Below are 25,972 nucleotides of genomic sequence, written 5' to 3'. Positions count from 1 at the left end.
GCTTCATACCCTGGGTCGTTCTGAACAGAATGAGTCTGTTGTACAGTTACCAGATGACATGGCTTCATACCCTGGGTCGTTCTGAACAGAATGAGTCTGTTGTACAGTTACCAGATGACATGGCTTCATACCCTGGGTCGTTCAGAACAGAATGAGTCTGTTTGTTGTACAGTTACCAGATGACATGGTGTCATACCCTGGGTCGTTCAGAACAGAATGAGTCTGTTAGTTGTACAGTTACCAGATGACATGGTGTTATACCCTGGGTCGTTCTGAACAGAATGAGTCTGTTGTACAGTTACCAGATGACATGGCTTCATACCCTGGGTCGTTCAGAACAGAATGAGTCTGTTAGTTGTACAGTTACCAGATGACATGGCTTCATACCCTGGGTCATTCTGAACAGAATGAGTCTGTTAGTTGTACAGTTACCAGATGACATGGTGTTATACCCTGGGTCGTTCTGAACAGAATGAGTCTGTTAGTTGTACAGTTACCAGATGACATGGCTTCATACCCTGGGTCGTTCTGAACAGAATGAGTCTGTTGTACAGTTACCAGATGACATAGCTTCATACCCTGGGTCGTTCTGAACAGAATGAGTCTGTTGTACAGTTACCAGATGACATGGCTTCATACCCTGGGTCGTTCAGAACAGAATGAGTCTGTTTGTTGTACAGTTACCAGATGACAAGGTTGTCATACCCTGGGTCGTTCAGAACAGAATGAGTCTGTTAGTTGTACAGTTACCAGATGACATGGTGTTATACCCTGGGTCGTTCTGGACAGAATGAGTCTGTTAGTTGTAGTTACCAGATGACATGGTGTTATACCCTGGGTCGTTCAGAACAGAATGAGTCTGTTAGTTGTACAGTTACCAGATGACATGGCTTCATACCCTGGGTCGTTCTGAACAGAATGAGTCTGTTAGTTGTACAGTTACCAGATGACATGGCGTTATACCCTGGGTCGTTCAGAACAGAATGAGTCTGTTAGTTGTACAGTTACCAGATGACATGGCTTCATACCCTGGGTCGTTCTGAACAGAATGAGTCTGTTGTACAGTTACCAGATGACATAGCTTCATACCCTGGGTCGTTCTGAACAGAATGAGTCTGTTGTACAGTTACCAGATGACATGGCTTCATACCCTGGGTCGTTCTGAACAGAATGAGTCTGTTGTACAGTTACCAGATGACATGGCTTCATACCCTGGGTCGTTCAGAACAGAATGAGTCTGTTTGTTGTACAGTTACCAGATGACATGGTGTCATACCCTGGGTCGTTCAGAACAGAATGAGTCTGTTAGTTGTACAGTTACCAGATGACATGGTGTTATACCCTGGGTCGTTCTGAACAGAATGAGTCTGTTGTACAGTTACCAGATGACATGGCTTCATACCCTGGGTCGTTCAGAACAGAATGAGTCTGTTTGTTGTACAGTTACCAGATGACATGGTGTCATACCCTGGGTCGTTCAGAACAGAATGAGTCTGTTAGTTGTACAGTTACCAGATGACATGGCTTCATACCCTGGGTCGTTCTGAACAGAATGAGTCTGTTAGTTGTAGTTACCAGATGACATGGTGTTATACCCTGGGTCGTTCAGAACAGAATGAGTCTGTTAGTTGTACAGTTACCAGATGACATGGCTTCATACCCTGGGTCGTTCTGAACAGAATGAGTCTGTTAGTTGTACAGTTACCAGATGACATGGTGTTATACCCTGGGTCGTTCTGAACAGAATGAGTCTGTTAGTTGTACAGTTACCAGATGACATGGTGTTATACCCTGGGTCGTTCAGAACAGAATGAGTCTGTTGTACAGTTACCAGATGACATGGTGTTATACCCTGGGTCGTACTGAACAGAATGAGTCTGTTAGTTGTACAGTTACCAGATGACATGGCTTCATACCCTGGGTCGTTCTGAACAGAATGAGTCTGTTAATTGTACAGTTACCAGATGACATGGCTTCATACCCTGGGTTGTTCTGCACAGAATGAGTCTGTTAGTTGTACAGTTACCAGATGACATGGCTTCATACCCTGGGTCGTTCTGAACAGAATGAGTCTGTTGTACAGTTACCAGATGACATGGCTTCATACCCTGGGTCGTTCTGAACAGAATGAGTCTGTTGTACAGTTACCAGATGACATGGCTTCATACCCTGGGTCGTTCAGAACAGAATGAGTCTGTTTGTTGTACAGTTACCAGATGACATGGTGTTATACCCTGGGTCGTTCTGAACAGAATGAGTCTGTTGTACAGTTACCAGATGACATGGCTTCATACCCTGGGTCGTTCAGAACAGAATGAGTCTGTTAGTTGTACAGTTACCAGATGACATGGCTTCATACCCTGTGTCATTCTGAACAGAATGAGTCTGTTAGTTGTACAGTTACCAGATGACATGGTGTTATACCCTGGGTCGTTCTGAACAGAATGAGTCTGTTTGATGTATTGTGATAAATTCACTGTGGAACACGGCACCTGAATGCTCTCATGACCTCTTTCTATGCTCATCAAAATTACAATCTGTTTCTCTGAATTGAATTGTGAAACTCTGTAACATTGTATTATAGAACTTAGCTGGTCATGTTGGCAATAGAACTGAAACATTTAAAACGAGGCCCACCAGACCCCGATTGCGATTTATAATGGGGCTTTTTCCCCCGCCATTGTGTGATGCCGAGGACGCAGGGCTGTGATCAAAACAACTACAAGTGTGCTCACTGCTCATTCATTGTCTGTATTGTTATTGTTTTTAATGACCTACCCAGGGACTGTGGTTGAAAATTAGCCGGCTGGCACTTTTACTAAAACGTTGATTAATGTGCACTGTCCCTGTAAAAATTAAATAAACTCAAACGCAATTCAATGGAGGCCAATTCCTTTCAGTGTAAAGGGTTAAATAATTATGATTAAGCCCAAATAGCTGTCCAATCACAGGCAAGATCATTTTGGTTGCCCCTCCCTCTCCCAGAAGTGAGCTCTTTTTTTCAAACCTCCCCCTCCCAGACGTGAGCTCTTTTTTTCAAACCGCCCCCTCCCAGACGTGAGCTCTTATTTTCAAACCTCTCCCTCCCAGACGTGAGCTCTTTTTTCAAACCTCCCCCTCCCAGACGTGAGCTCTTTTTTTCAAACCTCCCCCTCCCAGACGTGAGCTCTTTTTTCAAACCTCTCCCTCCCAGACGTGAGCTCTTTTTTCAAACCTCTCCCTCCCAGACGTGAGCTCTTTTTTCAAACCTCTCCCTCCCAGACGTGAGCTCTTTTTTCAAACCTCTCCCTCCCAGACGTGAGCTCTTTTTTCAAACCTCCCCTTCCCAGACGTGAGCTCTTTTTTTCAAACCTCCCCTTCCCAGACGTGAGCTCTTTTTTTCAAACCTCCCCTTCCCAAATGTGAGCTCTTTTTTTCAAACCTCCCCTTCCCAGACGTGAGCTGTTTTATACCCCACAGTATTAGTCCTCTTTATACCCATTGTATTAGTCCTCTTTATACCCATTGTATTAGTCCTCTTTATACCCACAGTATTAGTCCTCTTTATACCCATCGTATTAGTCCTCTTTATACCCACCGTATTAGTCCTCTTTTATACCCATAGTATTAGTCCTCTTTATACCCACTATATTAGTCCTCCTTTATACCCACAGTATTAGTCCTTCTTTATACCCACAGTATTAGTCCTCCTTTATACCCACAATATTAGTCCTCCTTTATACCCACTGTATTAGTCCTCTTTATACCCACGGTATTAGTCCTCCTTTATACCCACAGTATTAGTCCTCTTTTTACCCACCGTATTAGTCATCCTATACCCCACAGTATTAGTCATCTTTATACCCACAGTATTAGTCCTCCTTTATACCCACAGTATTAGTCCTCCTTTATACCCACAGTATTAGTCCTCTTTATACCCACCATATTAGTCCTCCTTTATACCCACAGTATTAGTCCTTCTTTATACCCACAGTATTAGTCCTCCTTTATACCCACAGTATTAGTCCTCCTTTATACCCACTGTATTAGTCCTCTTTATACCCACGGTATTAGTCCTCCTTTATACCCACAGTATTAGTCCTCTTTTTTACCCACAGTATTAGTCATCTTTATACCCCACAGTATTAGTCATCTTTATACCCCGCCGTATTAGTCCTCCTTTATACCCACAGTATTACTCCTTTATACCCACTGTATTAGTCCTCCTTTATACCCCGCAGTATTAGTCTTCCTTTTACCCACCGTATTAGTCCTCCTTTATACCCACTGTATTAGTCCTCCTTTATACCCACAGTATTACTCCTCCTTTATACCCACAGTATTACTCGTCCTTTGTACCCACAGTATTAGTCCTCCTTTATACCCACTGTATTAGTCCTCCTTTATACCCCACAGTATTAGTCTTCCTTTTTACCCACCGTATTAGTCCTCCTTTATACCCACTGTATTAGTCCTCCTTTATACCCACAGTATTAGTCCTCTTTATACCCCAAAGTATTAGTCATCTTTTTACCCACCGTATTAGTCCTCCTTTTTACCTGCAGTATTAGTCCTATTGTTACCCACAGTATTAGTCATCTTTATACCCCACAGTATTAGTCATCTTTTTACCCACCGTATTAGTCCTCCTTTTTACCTGCAGTATTAGTCCTATTGCTACCCACAGTATTAGTCATCTTTATACCCCACAGTATTAGTCCTATTGTTACCCACAGTATTAGTCCTCCTTTATACCCACTGTATGAGTCCTCTTTATACCCACAGTATTAGTCCTCTTTATACCCACAGTATTAGTCCTCTTTTTACCCACCGTATTAGTCATATTTATACCCCACAGTATTAGTCATCTTTATACCCACTGTATTAGTCATCTTTATACCCCACAGTATTAGTCCTCCTTTGTACCCACCGTATTAGTCATCTTTATACCCACAGTATTAGTCCTCCTTTATACCCCACAGTATTAGTCCTCTTTATACCCACAGTATTAGTCCTCTTTTTACCCACCGTATTAGTCATATTTATACCCCACAGTATTAGTCATCTTTATACCCACTGTATTAGTCATCTTTTTACCCCACAGTATTAGTCATCTTTGTACCCACTGTATTAGTCCTCCTTTATACCCACATTATTAGTACTCCTTTGTACCCACCGTATTAGTAATCTTTATACCCACAGTATTAGTCCTCCTTTGTACCCACAGTATTAGTCATCTTTTATACCCACTGTATTAGTCCTCCTTTATACCCCACAGTATTAGTCCTCTTTATACCCCACTGTATTAGTCCTCTTTATACCCACAGTATTAGTCCTCTTTATACCCACAGTATTAGTCATCTTTATACCCACAGTATTAGTCCTCCTTTGTACCCACAGTATTAGTCCTCCTTTATTCCCACAGAATGTGTCCTCTTTTTACCCACCATATTAGTCAGCTTTATACCCCACAGTATCAGTCATTTTTATACCCACAGTATTAGTCCTCCTTTTTACCTGCAGTATTAGTCCTATTTTTACCCACAGTATTAGTCATCTTTATACCCCACAGTATTAGTCATCTTTATACCCCACAGTATTAGTCATCTTTATACCCCACAGTATTAGTCATCTTTATACCCCACCGTATTAGTCCTCCTTTATACCCACAGTATTAGTCCTCCTTTATACCCACCGTATTAGTCCTCCTTTGTACCCACAGTATTAGTCCTCCTTTATACCCCACAGTATTAGTAATCTTTATAACCACCGTATTAGTCCTCCTTTGTACCCACAGTATTAGTCATCTTTTATACCCACAGTATTACTCGTCCTTTGTACCCACAGTATTAGTCCTCCTTTATACCCACAGTATTAGTCCTCCTTTATACCCACAGTATTACTCGTCCTTTGTACCCACAGTATTAGTCCTCCTTTATACCCACTGTATTAGTCCTCCTTTATACCCCACAATATTAGTCATATTGTTACCCACAGTATTAGTCATCTTTATACCCCACAGTATTAGTCATCTTTTTACCCACCGTATTAGTCCTCCTTTTACCTGCAGTATTAGTCCTATTGTTACCCACAGTATTAGTCCTCCTTTATACACACTGTATTAGTCCTCTTTATACTCACAGTATTCGTCCTCTTAATACGCACAGTATTAGTCCTCTTTTTACCCACCGTATTAGTCATCTTTATACCCCACAGTATTAGTCATCTTTGTACCCACTGTATTAGTCCTCCTTTATACCCACATTATTAGTCCTCCTTTGTACCCACCGTATTAGTCATCTTTATACCCACAGTATTAGTCCTCCTTTGTACCCACAGTATTAGTCATCTTTTATACCCACTGTATTAGTCCTCCTTTATACCCCACAGTATTAGTCCTCCTTTATACCCCACAGTATTAGTCCTCCTTTATACCCACAGTATTAGTCCTCTTTATACCCCACAGTATTAGTCCTCCTTTATACCCACAGTATTAGTCCTCCTTTATACCCACATTATTAGTCCTCCTTTATACCCACAGTATTAGTCCTCTTTATACCCCACAGTATTAGTCCTCCTTTATACCCACATTATTACTCGTCCTTTGTACCCACAGTATTAGTCCTCCTTTATACCCACTGTATTAGTCCTCCTTTATACCCACAGTATTAGTCCTCCTTTGTACCCACTGTATTAGTCCTCCTTTATACCCCACAGTATTATTCCTCCTTTATACCCACAATATTAGCCCTCTTTTTTACCCACAGTATTAGTCCTCCTTTGTACCCACAGTATTAGTCCTCCTTTATACCCCACAGTATTAGTCATCTTTATACCCACCGTATTAGTCCTCCTTTATACCCACAGTATTAGTCCTCTTTTTACCCACCGTATTAGTCATCTTTATACACCAAAGTATTAGTCCTCCTTTTTACCTGCAGTATTAGTCCTATTTTTACCCACAGTATTAGTCATCTTTATACCCCACAGTATTAGTCATCTTTATACCCCACTGTATTAGTCCTCCTTTATACCCACAGCATTAGTCCTCTTTTATTCCCACTGTATTAGTCCTCTTCATACCCACAGTATTAGTCCTCTTTTTACACACAGTATTAGTCCTCCTTATACCCCACAGTATTAGTCATCTTTATACCCCACAGTATTAGTCCTCCTTTATACCCACAGTATTAGTCATCTTTATACCCCACATTATTAGTCATCTTTATACCCCACAGTATTAGTCATCTTTATACCCCACAGTATTAGTCATCTTTATACCCGACAGTATTAGTCATCTTTATACCCCACAGTATTAGTCATCTTTATACCCCACATTATTAGTCATCTTTATACCCCACAGTATTAGTCATCTTTATACCCCACAGTATTAGTCATCTTTATACCCCACCGTATTAGTCATCTTTATACCCACAGTGTTAGTCCTCCTTTGTACCCACAGTATTAGTCCTATTTTTACCCACCGTATTAGTCATCTTTATACACCAAAGTATTAGTCCTCCTTTTACCTGCAGTATTAGTCCTATTTTTACCCACAGTATTAGTCATCTTTATACCCCACAGTATTAGTCCTCTTTATACCCCACAGTATTAGTCATCTTTATACCCCACCGTATTAGTCATCTTTATACCCACAGTGTTAGTCCTCCTTTGTACCCACAGTATTAGTCCTATTTTTACCCACAGTATTAGTCCTCTTTTTACCCACCTTATTAGTAATCTTTATACCCACAGTATTAGTCCTCTTTATACCCCACAGTATTAGTCCTCCTTTATACCCACCGTATTAGTCCTCCTTTATACCCCACTGTATTAGTCCTCCTTTATACCCACAGTATTAGTCCTCTTTTTGCCCACTGTATTAGTCCTCTTTATACCCACAGTATTAGTCCTCTTTATACCCCACAGTATTAGTCCTCCTTTATACCCCACTGTATTAGTCCTCCTTTATACCCACAGTATTAGTCCTCTTTATAGCCCACTGTATTAGTCCTCTTTATACCCACAGTATTAGTCCTCTTTATACCCACAGTATTAGTCCTATTTTTACCCACCGTATTAGTCATCTTTATACCCCACAGTATTAGTCATCTTTATACCCACTGTATTAGTCATCTTTATACCCCACAGTATTAGTCCTCCTTTATACCCCACTCTATTAGTCCTCCTTTATACCCACAGCATTAGTCCTCTTTTATTCCCACTGTATTAGTCCTCTTCATACCCACAGTATTAGTCCTCTTTTTACACACAGTATTAGTCCTCCTTATACCCCACAGTATTAGTCATCTTTATACCCCACAGTATTAGTCCTCCTTTATACCCACAGTATTAGTCCTCCTTTATACCCACAGTATTAGTCCTCCTTTAAACCCACCGTATTAGTCATCTTCATACCGCACAGTATAAACCAGTACAAACCGGAAATTCCGCTTTTGTGCCTAATACTTATTGTGGCTAGCTTCACAACACACAACCTGGTCTGCGGACTGGTTGAGCCTCACTAGCCAGATGAAGCTAGCTGGCTGCTTATAACGTTAGCTTTGGGTAACCGGGTTAAGTAGCTGGCTAGCTATTTATTGTCATGAACTGAAGTTCAATTTCAATTCGGCGATCAGCAAGTGGCAACCTAGCTAATACTTACTCACAGGGATTCCTAAATCATTGCTAAGAATGATGAAAATGACTGCCTTGTTTTCAATCGGTTTCTATTGGTGTTAGCTAGGTAGCAAGCTAAAGCTAGCTACCTCAGAAGTTGCAGTCTAACAAATGATGCTTTATTACCAACGCGGTATTGTAAACACATCGTTCGTGGCCGGTGTTTACAGACTTTTTGTACAGCTTTGACAGTGCTACTGTATCATTTTTGACACACAAAGACCCAAACGGCATTCCATAGTATGTATGTCATGAAGCTAATAGCAGCGACGCTATTACTGTGTAACTCTGGTTGTACAACATCGGATAAATAGCGATCTTGGTAGTGTGTACCGGTGTAACGGTTGATTGTCAAGGGTAATGAAATTCCATTATCTTGGCTTTAATGGATTTCGCCTTTGAGTCGTCTCCCTGAAATGTTCTTACTCTTTCAAATGACTGATTGACTTGTCGACTGCTCGTTTCACATAGCAGGCGTTGTGTGGACTAGATTCGAAATGCTGTGTTGCACGTGTAGCGCAAAATATTACGTGGCATCATTACGTTATATAGGTATGAATGGTACCTTTTAACATCGACGTTAAACTAGACATCAAATCTAATTTATTAGTCACATGCGCTGAAATACGAGCATGGTGTAGACCTTGCAGTGAAATGCTTACTTACGAGCCCCTAACCAACAGTGTAGACCTTGCAGTGAAATGCTTACTTACGAGCCCCTAACCAACATTGTAGACCTTGCAGTGAAATGCTTACTTACGAGCCCCTAACCAACAGTGTAGACCTTGCAGTGAAATGCTTACTTACGAGCCCCTAACCAACAGTGTAGACCTTGCAGTGAAATGCTTACTTACGAGCCCCTAACCAACAGTGTAGACCTTGCAGTGAAATGCTTACTTACGAGCCCCTAACCAACAGTGCAGTTTCAAAACAAAACAGAGAAGAATAGACATCGGCCAATACTGATGTTGGCATTTTTAGCTAATATCGGCCGATTCCGATACCTTTCACCGATATATCGTCCAACCCTAGTATAAAGGAGGACTACTTTTTCACTTTCGCTTTTTGCTTGAAGTGTGAAGTCATAGTTACGGGAATAGTTATGAGAATTGGGACCAGAGGAAACCTCTTGGATTGCAACTGAAACCTGTCCCCAATTTGACTGAAATTGCCTCAATGGCTACGGGAATAAATATTATTCTACAGCCCCCTACCCTTAAGACACAGATGTTCATGCTCGCGCATAAGACGCACGTGCACACACACACACACACACACACACACACACACACACACACACACACACACACACACACACACACACAGTGCCCAATGAGAGTTCTTCCCACAAAAGTGTTTGAAATGATCTAATTCGTCAAAGCGTTCCCAATTGCTCATTTGACGGAAAGGGAAAAAAAGTTGAACTTGTTTAATCATGAAAGCCCCTCTGCAGCGCCTTGGCGAAGGATAAATACCTCACGGTCTCCTGAGGTAAACTACATCACCAGCTCCCCCAAACCTTTCAGCAACAGGGGAGCTCTTCCACAGCTACTGAGTGGGGGGGCCATTATCCCTGTAACGTTTCCAGATTTGGGCTTTTACGTCTTCAAAAGTGTCACTTTTAGCTCTCGTTTCAGGTGAGAGCTGCCTGTGAATAGAACCAGAGGGTTGCCAGTTCCTCTGGGAATTGAATAGGTTAAGTGCGAAAGAGTGCACAAAAGGAAAGGGAAGACAGAGTATTTCTGAATGTCTAGCTATGACAAGCAAGGCAGCCATTTTAATGGAGCATCTTCCTCCTTGTGGGTAACACGACACTGACTGTATAATGTGCCAGCGATTAAAGATAATAACAGATAATCATTACAATAACAGTGAGCTCAGCGGACACTATACCACACTCAGACACACCAACACTCTGGCTCTCTATTGGTCAGACACACCAACGCTCTGGCTCTCTGTTGGTTAGACACACCAACATTCTGGCTCTCTATTGGTCAGACACACCAACGTTCTGGCTCTCTGTTGGTCAGACACACCAACACTCTGGCTCTCTATTGGTCAGACACACCAACACTCTGGCTCTCTGTTGGTTAGACACACCAACATTCTGGCTCTCTATTGGTCAGACACACCAACACTCTGGCTCTCTATTGGTCAGACACACCAACACTCTTGGCTCTCTATTGGTCAGACACACCAACGTTCTGGCTCTCTGTTGGTCAGACACACCAACACTCTGGCTCTCTGTTGGTCAGACACACCAAAACTCTGGCTCTCTGTTGGTCAGACACACCAACACTCTGGCTCTCTGTTGGTCAGACACACCAACATTCTGGCTCTCTGTTGGTCAGACACACCAACATTCTGGCTCTCTATTGGTCAGACACACCAACATTCTGGCTCTCTATTGGTCAGACACACCAACACTCTGGTTCTCTATTGGTCAGACACACCAACGCTCTGGCTCTCTGTTGGTTAGACACACCAACATTCTGGCTCTCTATTGGTCAGACACACCAACACTCTGGCTCTCTATTGGTCAGACACACCAACACTCTTGGCTCTCTATTGGTCAGACACACCAACGTTCTGGCTCTCTGTTGGTCAGACACACCAACGCTCTGGCTCTCTGTTGGTCAGACACACCAACACTCTGGCTCTCTATTGGTCAGACACACCAACGCTCTGGCTCTCTATTGGTCAGACACACCAACACTCTGGCTCTCTATTGGTCAGACACACCAACACTCTGGCTCTCTATTGGTCAGACACACCAACACTCTGGCTCTCTGTTGGTCAGACACACCAAAACTCTGGCTCTCTGTTGGTCAGACACACCAACACTCTGGCTCTCTATTGGTCAGACACACCAACACTCTTGGCTCTCTATTGGTCAGACACACCAACGTTCTGGCTCTCTGTTGGTCAGACACACCAACACTCTGGCTCTCTGTTGGTCAGACACACCAAAACTCTGGCTCTCTGTTGGTCAGACACACCAACACTCTGGCTCTCTGTTGGTCAGACACACCAACATTCTGGCTCTCTGTTGGTCAGACACACCAACATTCTGGCTCTCTATTGGTCAGACACACCAACATTCTGGCTCTCTATTGGTCAGACACACCAACACTCTGGTTCTCTATTGGTCAGACACACCAACGCTCTGGCTCTCTGTTGGTTAGACACACCAACATTCTGGCTCTCTATTGGTCAGACACACCAACACTCTGGCTCTCTATTGGTCAGACACACCAACACTCTTGGCTCTCTATTGGTCAGACACACCAACGTTCTGGCTCTCTGTTGGTCAGACACACCAACGCTCTGGCTCTCTGTTGGTCAGACACACCAACACTCTGGCTCTCTATTGGTCAGACACACCAACATTCTGGCTCTCTATTGGTCAGACACACCAACATTCTGGCTCTCTATTGGTCAGACACACCAACACTCTGGCTCTCTATTGGTCAGACACACCAACGTTCTGGCTCTCTGTTGGTCAGACACACCAACACTCTGGCTCTCTGTTGGTCAGACACACCAACACTCTGGCTCTCTATTGGTCAGACACACCAACACTCTGGCTCTCTATTGGTCAGACACACCAACACGCTGGCTCTCTATTGGTCAGACACACCAACACTCTGGCTCTCTATTGGTCAGACACACCAACACTCTGGCTCTCTGTTGGTCAGACACACCAACACTCTGGCTCTCTGTTGGTCAGACACACCAAAACTCTGGCTCTCTGTTGGTCAGACACACCAACACTCTGGCTCTCTGTTGGTCAGACACACCAAAACTCTGGCTCTCTGTTGGTCAGACACACCAACACTCTGGCTCTCTGTTGGTCAGACACACCAACATTCTGGCTCTCTGTTGGTCAGACACACCAAAACTCTGGCTCTCTGTTGGTCAGACACACCAACACTCTGGCTCTCTGTTGGTCAGACACACCAAAACTCTGGCTCTCTGTTGGTCAGACACACCAACATTCTGGCTCTCTATTGGTCAGACACACCAACATTCTGGCTCTCTATTGGTCAGACACGCCAACACTCTGGCTCTCTATTGGTTAGACACACCAACACTCTGGCTCTCTATTGGTCAGACACACCAACACTCTGGCTCTCTATTGGTCAGACACACCAACACTCTGGCTCTCTGTTGGTCAGACACACCAAAACTCTGGCTCTCTATTGGTCAGACACACCGACACTCTGGCTCTCTATTGGTCAGACACACCGACACTCTGGCTCTCTATTGGTCAGACACACCAAAACTCTGGCTCTCTATTGGTCAGACACACCGACACTCTGGCTCTCAATTGGTCAGACACACCAACACTCTGGCTCTCTATTGGTCAGACACACCAACACTCTGGCTCTCTATTGGTCAGACACACCAACACTCTGGCTCTCTATTGGTCAGACACACCAACACTCTGGCTCTCTATTGGTCAGACACACCAACACTCTGGCTCTCTGTTGGTTCAGACACACCAAAGCTCTGGCTCTCTATTGGTCAAACACACCAACACACTGGCTCTCTATTGGTCAGACACACCAACACTCTGGCTCTCTATTGGTCAGACACACCAACACTCTGGCTCTCTGTTGGTCAGACACACCAAAGCTCTGGCTCTCTATTGGTCAGACACACCAACACTCTGGCTCTCTATTGGTCAGACACACCAAAACTCTGGCTCTCTGTTGGTCAGACACACCAACACTCTGGCTCTCTATTGGTCAGACACACCAACACTCTGGCTCTCTATTGGTCAGACACACCAACACTCTGGCTCTCTATTGGTCAGACACACCAACACTCTGGCTCTCTGTTGGTCAGACACACCAACACTCTGGCTCTCTATTGGTCAGACACACCAACACTCTGGCTCTCTATTGGTCAGACACACCAACACTCTGGCTCTCTATTGGTCAGACACACCAACACTCTGGCTCTCTGTTGGTCAGACACACCAAAGCTCTGGCTCTCTATTGGTCAGACACACCAACACACTGGCTCTCTATTGGTCAGACACACCAACACACTGGCTCTCTGTTGGTCAGACACACCAACACTCTGGCTCTCTATTGGTCAGACACACCATATCGTCTAGGACATACTGTATAGCTTGAAGTTATACTGTATCTAGCTACTTTTGAGCACATGTCCTCTTTTAAGTGTTTCCTGTCAACGTTAGCTACATGTCTACTCTACATGTGTTTGTGTTCATGGGGGCATCCCAGAGTATGGTCTTTTATGTCCTTGTTTTTAAAAACCAATGTGTTCCTCTCGGGAGTATAGTCACCCACAGATGTTCTCACAAAAACTTGCACCCTTGTGATTTATTTTTCTTCCAGTAAGACTGCCCAAATTAGGATTATTTTGTATTTATTTTTCGCTCTAAATGTTGGTGTTAGACTACGCCGTATGTGTAACCTTTGCCCTCAACATTTTTGCGTCGTCTTCCCCGAGCAGTGCACTGCACTTCTGATCCTTTTCAGCCATCTGCAAAACAGACAGGGGTCAAAGGTCGACACATGCCTCTTCTGTAAAGAGATACAATGGAGTACCATAGGGCTTAGTCCCGATCCCCTTTTCATTTTCACTCGGTACCTGCTCTATCTGGTGCCATTACCAACGCTGCCATACGTCTACACAGACACCCACCAAATCTCACAGAGAGAACCCTTTGAGTCCAGTGAAGCGTCGCCTCCTTGCCTGACCTGGCTAGCATGGTGGGAGCTCAGGTGATGCTTTGGATTTATTTCTAGATCCATTTTGCAGTCCAGGGACCTGAGTGATGGTGATTAGGTTGTGGCCCCAGTGTCTGTGGAAAATGGTCTGGTTGATAACCCCAAACACCACCTCTCTCTCTTTCTCACACACACACACACACACCATCAAAGAGAGGGCTACTCTCTCATTTACATTTAGATGAGTATTGATTATTTATTTACTCACTAGAGTGAGACTCTTTTCCAATCTTCTTTGTCTCTCATGCTCTCTTTCAATCTCTCCTTCGCTTTCTTTTCACAATAAGAGTTCAAGGTCTCGCCATCTTGCCGTGCTTGAATAATCATTTTTACCTCTGCGTTTTTTACAAAAAATATATATATATATATTTTTTTACCTCCAGTGGTTTCCATATAAAATGGGATCAACGGTCCGAGTTTGCTCCCCCAAAAATACTGGTATTGGCCATTTTAGGTTTAATTGGCTGATAAAGTGACCTTTTTCACAGAATCCTTTTGCATAGTAGCATCTTTCCATTCCTTTTTTTCTATAGCGGGAGCTTAACATAAATGTGCTCTGCTTGACTGATCGTGTTAATCCCAGTTCTACCAAACACCCGTTAGGTCAAACCAACAGCAACAGTGAAGAATTGCCAGGAACCAAACATACTTCATCATAACGTGCTGTTCAGAATTCGTCTAGACAGACCCGGGATCCAATTGAATGTAGCCATGCGGCCATTTTATGTATGAAATTCATCTCGGTACTCTGCAAGGTGACACGACCTCTCCTTCCTTAAGGGCAGAGTGCTTATCACCAACAGCCCTCTCTCCACTCCCCTCTCTCCACTCCTTTCTCCCCTCCACTAAATCTGCTTATAATCAGATGGGCCTCAGTCCATAAGGACGTTCGAAACACTCAAACGTCCCCCAAAATATCACATGAAGAAACAAAATCACCCTGCAACCCGACGTATTTATAAAAGGTAAACTGAATGAAGTGGCCCGACGTGGATGCTCTAAATGATATGAAATATGACGTGGTGTGTGAAGGTGAGAGGTGGGTGGGGGGGGGGAATATAAAACGGGTGGGTCTGTGCCAGAAGATAAGGGGGTATTGAATGGGGCTCGAGCACATTATCGAGCAAACTGTGGTGACATTTGGGGAGGAGGTGATGGCTGGGCCTAGGACGACGCGTGTGTCTGAACTGCAGATGAGGTCTGAAGCTCGGGGGGGGGGGGGGGTTTGTGTGTGTGTGTGCACCTTGCCTTTGTCTAACGTGAGTAGGTGTGTCTATTTGTGTTTGAGAGTCAACTGTGTGTCCACATTTTATTTTACTTTTTGTATGTTTCTACATGTTAGTCATTAAACAGACGCTTTAATCCAGAGCTGTTTACGATTGGTTCATTCATCTTAAGATGGCCAGGCGAGACAACCACATCTCAGTTATACTAAGTGTATATTTCCTCAATAAAATAGCGATCAGCTAATAGGACAAAGTGAACCGGTAGTTCACGAAGGGCAGTTAAAGGGTGCTACTTTTTATTTATTTGTTTATTTACATTGTTGTTTTTGTTTATTCTTGTATGTCAACAATGAATGAATGTATAGAAAAGTCTTGTAAACAGTAAACTACATGATGGGCAGTTGGCCAGATGGAGCCGGTCTCGTTAACCAATCAGATGTTAGTTGCACCCAGGCTTAAATAAGGATGGCAGTTTTCTTTCCAGTGTTCAGTTTCAGTCATCGTTTCATTTTAGTTGTGCGAGTTGGTTTTACTCCTATGAACTGCGCAGTTATACACCTACACCGTCCTTTCAATGGTATTATAAACACACACATTCACCCAGTAACAAACATATTACACACACACACACACACACACACACAGTAACAAACGTATTATACACACACACACACACACACACACACACACACAGTAACAAACATATTATACACACACACACACACACCTACACACACACACACACACACACACACACACACACACACACACACACACACACACACACACACACACACACACACACAGTAACAAACGTATTATACACACACACACCTACACACACACACACACGGTAACAAACGTATTATTCACACACACACACACACACACACACACACACACACACACACACACACACACACACACACACACACACACACACACACAGTAACAAACGTATTATACACACACACACACACACAGTAACAAACATATTATATACACACACACACACACACCTACACACACACACACGGTAACAAACGTATTATTCACACACACACCAAGGCAGGGCATCTTTTCCTCTCAGCATATGTTTTTTGTCGGGAGAGCTTTGGCATTTTTTAAATCCTGGTGGTCATGTCCTTTATCAAGGCTCACCCCAGCCGCTCACCATCGTGCTCCGCGTCATGCAGGAAAGCGAAAAGGTCATATTCCGTGTTCGCCATTAGTCACACTCTTTCGCCCTCCACTCCGACTCCACATCTAAGCAGTGACCCCCCCCCCCCCCCCCCCCCCCCTCGAGGTTCGCGGCCTCTCTACCGAAGACACCGGGGTAGAATTCTCCTGCACCTTATAGCGTATTCTACACCCAATTCAAAGTCGTAGCGAAGATTTCACTGCTCAAACGGTGATTAGAGCAAATGATTATGATATTACATTACAATATTTGACCCACCACTATGATACAGCTGCTTCTCTCATGTTTGTTTACCTTGTGACGATACGCTCCCAGGACTTCAAGGCATATTCTTTTGATGGCTCGCTGAGGCTCGGGTGACATTTTGGAAGCCCGCGGTATATGAGAAAGGGTAAATATTGCCCAAAGTCTTTTTCCCGACATAGAATTTAGCTTCTTTTACTTCTTTTACTATAAAAAAATAGTGAGAAAGAAAGAAAGAGAAGAATTGGGAATGCAGTCTTCTTGGTGAATTTTCTTTTTGGCCATGGGAACATTGCTGGACGGGTTGGACGGCGAGGGGCTTTCAGATAGAGATAACCAACCACCCGGAATGTCTTACATCCTGTGCCATCTTTCAGAAGCAACATGTATTGATTCTGAAGGACAAATTTGATTAAAATTATATCTTTAGATATAATACGATGTGCCTGTTTCACATCACCAGTTACTTGTTAATTGAATCTCTCTTTTGTCGCTGATACTTCTTTTTAAAGACTCTCTGGTTTTTGTAAAAAAAAAAAAAAAGGCTATGACATCACCACGTCTACATGTCATAAATTAATTCTTTCCCGAGCAAATCAACCGCTTGACTGGTAGAGTGCTTTTTGGGGGGGGGGGGGGGGGTTTGCAGACAGAATGCAAAATGTCACCTAACTTCAGTGGACATTTTCGGTTGTGCTTTATCCAATGTGTACTTTTGCGTCTGTAAATGTAACGTTTTCTGCTCTTGCATGCCTGCGCTGAAGAGAGCCAGCCCCGTCAAACTCTAAAGAGTAACAGCGAAGCTGGAGCAGCGGACGCCCAACTCCATGTCCCTCATCTAGTATCGTTTCTTCTGTTACCGACATACAGTTTGACTTTATTTCTTTGTTGGTCGTTTTCCGAGGGGATATAATTGCATCTCCTGGGCCCAAAGAGGTCACCTAAAAATGGGTCCCCATTATGGAAGTTCGGAGTCGCCACAAAGAAAAGAAAAGGTTTGCGAATCTAATTGGGCTCCCGGTTACGGCCGTCTAAATACGGAGGTGGAGCGCTGACCTTGACATGCCTGGAGCCAGAGATGAATAGAGACTGGAGAGAGTGGAAGGGAGAGAGGGAGGAGAGGGAGGGAGGGGGAGAGAGAAGGAGAGAGGGAGGGGGAGAGAGAGGGAGAGAGAGAGAGAGGGAGGGAGGGAGGAAGGGAGGGGGGAGAGGGAGGGAGGGGGAGAGGGAAGGGAGAGAGAGGCTGAATGCAGCCTTTTGTTTGAGCTGAACCAAAGGAGTGGCCAGGATGGGGATGGGATTGTGGGTATAGGAAGAAGAGAGGTGCTGTGACCCCTGTGGCCTTGGTCTTGACGAGTGTAGTGGGAGCCAAAGAGCATCTCTGTTGCTTGTCCCACGCTAATTCCCCTTCCTCCACCTCCTCCTCTTCCTCTGTCTGCCCTCATCCCTTTCTCCACCTCCTCCTCTTCCTCTGTCTGCCCTCATCCCTTTCTCCCCGGTTTCCACGTGTCTTGGTTCGGTTCTTCTTGTCGACGTCCAACAGACGCACGTCCACAAAACATAAACTATTCTAAATCACACCGTAGTGTAAACTTTAAAAGATGTTAAAAGTATTGTCCGTTATTTTCACTTCCTCGTTAAAAGCCGGTGTGTGTATAGGTGTACAGATAGCCCTAGCAGTCGACTGTATATGGTAATCCATGGGTCTCTGTGGAGTCAGTTGTTGCATTGCGTTTGACCCTGTATTCGCTGTGCCACAGGTCCCATGTACCGTCTGGAGAGGCAGACGGAGCCCAACGTGCCCGTGGATCTGGACTGCAGCCTCGAGAGCCAGAGCACCCTAGAGTTCTGCCTGGTCAGGGAAAACAGTGAGTATTCTGCACCGGTGTGATCTAGGATCAGCTTCACCTTCCCCCAACCATAGCCCTTAACAATTAGTGAGAGATTTTTTTAAAAACTGACCCAAGATCAGCATCTAGGGGCACCTTCACCCTACACAGAGGATCCTCCTGGGTAGAGGCAAGACCACTAATGGCCTGAATATCTCTCATCTGAACATATTTTTATAGTCTGTGCTTAACTTTTTTTTCAATGCAAGGTTTCACCTACTCTTGTTTTTGAAAGTAGTCTCTGGTTTTTCTCTTCTCCTCTCTCTCTCTCCCACCCTCTCTCTCTCTCCCACCCCCTCTTTCTCGCTCTCTCCCACCCTCTCTTTCTCGCTCTCTCCCACCCCCTCTTTCTCGCTCTCTCCCACCCCCTCTTTCTCACTCTCTCCCACCCTCTCTCCCCTCTCTCTCTCTCCCACCCTCTCTCTCTCTCCCACCCCCCTCTTTCTCGCTCTCTCCCACCCCCTCTTTCTCTCTCTTTCCCACCCCTTTTTTCTCTCTCTTTCCCCACCCCCTCTTTCTCTCTTTCCCACCTCCTCTTTCTCTCTCTTTCCCCCTGTTTTTTGCTCTTTCCTACCCCTCTTTCTCTCTTTCCCACCCCCTCTTTCTCCTTCTTTTTCCCACCACCCTCTCTCTCTCTCCCACCCTCTCTCTCTCTTACCCTCTCTCTCTCTCCCACCCTCTCTCCCTATCTCTCTCTTACCCTTACCCTCTCTCTCTCTCCCACCCTCTCTCCCTCTCTCTCTCTCCCACCCTCTCTCTCTCTCCCACCCCCTCTTTCTCGCTCTCTCCCACCCCCTCTTTCTCGCTCTCTCCCACCCCCTCTTTCTCGCTCTCTCCCACCCCCTCTTTCTCTCTCTCTCCCACCCTCTCTCCCTCTCTCTCTCTCCCACCCTCTCTCCCACCCCCTCTTTCTCGCTCTCTCCCACCCCCTCTTTCTCTCTCTTTCCCACCCCCTCTTTCTCTCTCTTTCCCACCCCCTCTTTCTCTCTTTCCCACCCCCTTTTTCTCTCTCTTTCCTACCCCTCTTTCTCTCTTTCCTACCCCTCTTTCTCTCTCTTTCCTACCCCTCTTTCTCTCTCTTTCCCACCCCCTCTTTCTCTCTCTTTCCCTACCCCTCTTTCTCTCTTTCCCACCCCCCTCTTTCTCTCTCTTTCCCACCCCCTCTTTCTCTCTCTTTCCCACCCCTCTTTCTCTCTTTCCTACCCCCTCTTTCTCTCTTTCCCACCCCCCTCTTTCTCTCTCTTTCCCACCCCCTCTTTCTCTCTCTTTCCCACCCCCTCTTTTCTCTCCACCCTCTCTTTCTCTCTTCCCACCCCCTCTTTCTCTCTCTTTCCCACCCCCTCTTTCTCTCTCTTTCCCACCCCCTCTTCTCTCTCTTTCCCTACCCCTCTTTCTCTCTTTCCCTACCCCTCTTTCTCTCTTTCCCACCCACTCTTTCTCTCTCTTCCCACCCCCCCCCTTTCTCTCTCTTTCCCACCCCATTTTTCTCTTTCCCAACCCCTCTTTCTCTCTTTCCCCCCTGTTTTTTGCTCTTTCCTACCCCTCTTTCTCTCTTTCCTACCCCTCTTTCTCTCTTTCCCACCCCCTCTTTCTCTCTCTTTTTCCCACCCCCTCTTTCTCTCTCTTTCCTACCCCTCTTTCTCTCTTTCCTACCCCTCTTTCTCTCTCTTTCCCACCCCCTCTTTCTCTCTCTTTCCCAACCCCTCTTTCTCTCTCTTTCCCAACCCCTCTTTCTCTCTCTTCCCCCCCCCCCCCTGTTTCTTGGTCTTCCCCACCCCCTGTTTGTCTCTCCGTTGTCTCTGTCAGGCTCCAGAGGAGAGGACAGTTCAGAGGAGGATCCTCCCATGGACATCACCACGGTGCAGGACATGCTGAGTAGCCACCGCTACAAGTCCTTCAAGATCAGCATGATCCACAAGCTCCGCTTCACCACTGACGTACAGCTCGGTAAATAACCCCACCCCACACTGGCCCAACCCTACTCACCACTGACGTACAGCTCGGTAAATACTCCCCACCTTCACACCACACTGGCCCAACCCTGGCCCGACCCTGCTCCCCCCCACCCCACACTGGCCTGACCCTACTACCTCCACCCCACCCCACACCCCAACCCTACTACCTCCACCCCACACTGACCTGACCCTACTACCTCCACCCCACACCCCAACCCTGGCCCGACCCTGCTCCCCCCCCCCACCCCACACTGGCCCAACCCTGGCCCGACCCTGCTCCCCCACACCCCACACTGGCCCGACCCTGCTCCCCCCCACCCCACACTGGCCCAACCCTGCTCTCCCCCACCCCACACTGGCCCGACCCTGCTCCCCCCCACCCCACTCTGGCCCGACCCTGGTCCCCCCTCCTACCCCACACTGGCCCGACCCTGGTCCCCCCTCCCACCCCACACTGGCCCGACCCTACTCCCCCCTTCACCCCACACTGGCCCAACCCTGGCCCGACCCTACTCCCCCCTCCACCCCACACTGGCCCAACCCTGGCCCGACTCTACTCCCTCCTCCACCCCACACTGGCCCAACCCTGGCCCGACCCTACTCCCCCCTCCACCCCACACTGGCCCAACCCTGGCCCGACCCTACTCCCCCCTCCACCCCACACTGGCCCAACCCTGGCCCGACTCTACTCCCCCCTCCACCCCATACTGGCCCAACCCTGGCCCGACCCTACTCCCCCCCCCACCCCACACTGGCCCGACCCTGGTCCCCCCTCCCACCCCACACTGGCCCGACCCTGGTCCCCCCTCCCACCCCACACTGGCCTGACCCTGCTCCCCCCCCACCCCACACTGGCCCGACCCTGCTCCCTCCCACCCCACACTGGCCCGACCCTGCTCTCCATTCTGTCCTTTGGAGCCCACCGACAACACGTCTGTCCACGGATTTATAAAAAAAATAGAGACCTTTTTGACTTGAATGTACATTAAGGTTAAACATCTGGTGATGCTATGAAATGCTGTTTATACCTTAATAGTTTTCTAAGTTGGGTCTCTCTCTGTTTTGAATTAGTCAGGCAGTCGTTTACCTCAGGTTAGGTTTCAGTCGGAGGACATAGGTACGGCATGAGAAAGAAACTAAATCTCCCCTCCAATCACGTTGCCACAGGTCAGACCAGGGTCACCGGGTCACTTCCTGGAAAGCAGGATCAATCTTGTTGTTTACAACAATCTGCCATGGTAACCTCGGTACCCCCCCCCTACTGGCCCATTGGCTTTGGTAATGAGCGTTAATTCAGACCAGGAGGAGACTGTCTGCGTTCCAAATGGCACCATATTCCATATTTAGTGTAGGGAACCCATAGTGCTCTGGTCAAACGTAGTATACTGTTTTGGGGAATATGGTGCCGTTTGGGAGGCGTTGTGTCTCCTCCTGGTCTGACTGATGTCCATGAGGGAACATGTCCTCTGTACCGGAGACATGCTCAAACCACACAGTCCTCGTTCACAGTTGTACTTGCTCACTATTTTGGAACTGAGATTTGAATCAAAGTCTCAGTCTTTTCTAGTCGTGAAGTTTTTACATGGTGCATTGGATACTCTGTTACTCTGGTCATAACCAACACAGGGGACAAATACCCTCTACTCTGTTAATCTGGTCATAACCAACACAGGGGACAAATACCCTCTACTCTGTTACTCTGGTCATAACCAACACAGGGGACAAATACCCTCTACTCTGTTACTCTGGTCATAACCAACACAGGGGACAAATACCCTCTACTCTGTTACTCTGGTCATAACCAACACAGGGGACAAATACCCTCTACTCTGTTACTCTGGTCATAACCAACACAGGGGACAAATACCCTCTACTCTGTTACTCTGGTCATAACCAACACAGGGGACAAATACCCTCTACTCTGTTACTCTGGTCATAAACAACACAGGAGACAAATACCCTCTACTCTGTTACTCTGGTCATAACCAACACAGGGGACAAATACCCTCTACTCTGTTACTCTGGTCATAACCAACACAGGGGACAAATACCCTCTACTCTGTTACTCTGGTCATAACCAACACAGGGGACAAATACCCTCTACTCTGTTACTCTGGTCATAACCAACACAGGGGACAAATACCCTCTACTCTGTTACTCTGGTCATAACCAACACATGGGACAAATACCCTCTACTCTGTTACTCTGGTCATAAACAACACAGGGGACAAATACCCTCTACTCTGTTACTCTGGTCATAAACAACACAGGAGACAAATACCCTCTACTCTGTTACTCTGGTCATAACCAACACGGGACAAATACCCTCTACTCTGTTACTCTGGTCATAACCAACACAGGGGACAAATACCCTCTACTCTGTTACTCTGGTCATAACCAACACATGGGACAAATACCCTCTACTCTGTTACTCTGGTCATAACCAACACATGGGACAAATACCCTCTACTCTGTTACTCTGGTCATAAACAACACAGGGGACAAATACCCTCTACTCTGTTACTCTGGTCATAACCAACACAGGGGACAAATACCCTCTACTCTGTTACTCTGGTCATAACCAACACAGGGGACAAATACCCTCTACTCTGTTACTCTGGTCATAACCAACACATGGGACAAATACCCTCTACTCTGTTACTCTGGTCATAAACAACACAGGGGACAAATACCCTCTACTCTGTTACTCTGGTCATAACCAACACAGGGGACAAATACCCTCTACTCTGTTACTCTGGTCATAACCAACACATGGGACAAATACCCTCTACTCTGTTACTCTGGTCATAACCAACACAGGGGACAAATACCCTCTACTCTGTTACTCTGGTCATAACCAACACAGGAGACAAATACCCTCTACTCTGTTACTCTGGTCATAACCAACACAGGGGACAAATACCCTCTACTCTGTTACTCTGGTCATAACCAACACAGGAGACAAATACCCTCTACTCTGTTACTCTGGTCATAACCAGCACAGGAGACAAATACCCTCTACTCTGTTACTCTGGTCATAACCAACACAGGGGACAAATACCCTCTACTCTGTTACTCTGGTCATAACCAACACATGAGACAAATACCCTCTACTCTGTTACTCTGGTCATAACCAACACAGGAGACAAATACCCTCTACTCTGTTACTCTGGTCATAACCAGCACAGGAGACAAATACCCTCTACTCTGTTACTCTGGTCATAACCAACACAGGGGACAAATACCCTCTACTCGTAACCCCCCCCCCCCCCCCCTCTGTCACTGTCCACCTGTTAACCCCTCTCTGTCACAGCCAATAGCAAATTGATTATCATTTTATTGAACTGTACTTGTGAAGTAGAATGAATAGTAATTCTGATGTTTCAGGTTTGATAAAAAAGCACTCAACCTGAGGCTTTGCCAACCCATCATTTATTGGCTTTTTTTGGGGGCAAATGTTTCATATTCAAATGAATTATTTATCTCATTCACAGTGTTACCCATCAGCTGTCAGACACGTAACGACAACGCCTCGCATTTTCACATATTTTAGACTTTTTATTTTTTGTTGCATTCATGCTGATATTATTGAATTGAAACCAGGCTGCCAGCTTTGTGGAGCCTCCTCTCCCTCCCTAGGCTGACAGAGGATGGGTTCTTAAACCAAACGACCTGTCGGATGTTCTCCCCAGTGTTTCTCAGAGATAGGGGGTTTCCTGGGGTTTCAGAGGCGACGGCAGCTAGCAAACACCACAGCTTAACCGCCAACAGATACGTTCAGCGTGTCAGATTAAACCAAGTTGGAGGAGGAGGGGGGGGGGGGGGGGGTGGTGGCCCTAAGCCTTGCTGACAAACCATTGAGGGGTTTTGTAATGGTTGTGGGGTTTGTCTTTTTTCAAACCCATCCGACACCACCTACTCTGCCTTTAGCGTCATGATGTCTTTTCCAAGAGGGCACTCCGTTCTGACTGTATGATGCCATCGGAGGGATTCCATTACAGTCCAAAGCGCTGAAGAAAAAGGAGAGGTGGAATCATTAGGTCACTTATTTTTGGTACTGTCCATAGGTAGCTTGTTTCTGGTCGCAGGTTCAGGAATGGCTGAAGGATTGCAACATTGACCTGGCGCTAACTCTGCAAATAGCACTGCTGGTTAACTTGAAAACTCATAGTCAATCGATCAATAATATAAAAACAATACTCTTTGTAAATGAAAGATTGAACAATTTTCACTATTTGTAGAAACAATTTTTTAAATTTTATTAAATTTATTTAACCTTTATTTACCCAGGTAGGCTAGTTGAGAACAAGTTCTGGCCAAAATAAAGCTAATCAGTGTGAACAGACAACAACACAGAGTTACACATGGAGTAAACAATAAACAAGTCAATAACACAGTAGGAAAAAATAAAAAAGGAGTCTATATACATTGTGTGCAAAAGGCAAGAGGAGGTAGGCAAATAATTAATTTTAGCAGATTAACACTGGAGTGATAAATGATCAGATGGTCATGTGCAGGTAGAGATACTGGTGTGCAAAAGAGCAGAAAAGTAAATAAATAAAAACAGTATGGGGATGAGGTAGGTAAATTGGGTGGGCTATTTACCGATGGACTATGTACAGCTGCAGCGATCGGTTAACTGCTCAGATAGCAGATGTTTAAAGTTGGTGAGGGAGATTAAAGTCTCCAACTTCAACGATTTTTGCAATTCGTTCCAGTCACAGGCAGCAGAGAACTGGAAGGAAAGGCGGCCAAATGAGGTGTTGGCTTTAGGAATGATCAGTGAGATACACCTGCTGGAGCGCGTGCTACGGGTGGGTGTTGCCATAGTGACCAGTGAACTGGGATAAGGCGGCGCTTTACCTAGCATGGACTTGTAGATGACCTGGAGCCAGTGGGTCTGGCAACGAATATGTAGCGAGGGCCTATGAGAATATAAAGGTTCAGAACAGCACAGTTGCAAAGATATATGGCAAATAGAAATCAGAACTGGATGGTGTTCAGAGATAGATGGGAGGGGTTTGATGGGAACTGA

General features: G+C 45.6%; 1 protein-coding gene across 4 annotated transcripts in view; it reads left to right on the top strand.

Annotated features, from left to right (window-relative positions):
- Nucleotides 1-25,972, top strand: part of mapkap1 (MAPK associated protein 1) — a 142,963-nt gene that overhangs the window by 72,108 nt on the left and 44,883 nt on the right. For all 4 annotated transcript variants that reach the window (XM_031802452.1, XM_031802453.1, XM_031802454.1 and 1 more), the window contains 2 exons: nt 18,854-18,961; nt 20,789-20,929. In XM_031802452.1, the coding sequence (XP_031658312.1) occupies nt 18,854-18,961; nt 20,789-20,929 (249 nt within the window). The remainder of the gene's footprint in view (nt 1-18,853; nt 18,962-20,788; nt 20,930-25,972) is intronic.

The sequence above is a fragment of the Oncorhynchus kisutch genome, linkage group LG23 (genome assembly GCF_002021735.2).
Source record: "Oncorhynchus kisutch isolate 150728-3 linkage group LG23, Okis_V2, whole genome shotgun sequence".
In the NCBI taxonomy this organism is placed as follows: Eukaryota; Metazoa; Chordata; class Actinopteri; order Salmoniformes; family Salmonidae; genus Oncorhynchus; species Oncorhynchus kisutch.
This window is presented reverse-complemented; position numbering and strand designations above follow the sequence as displayed.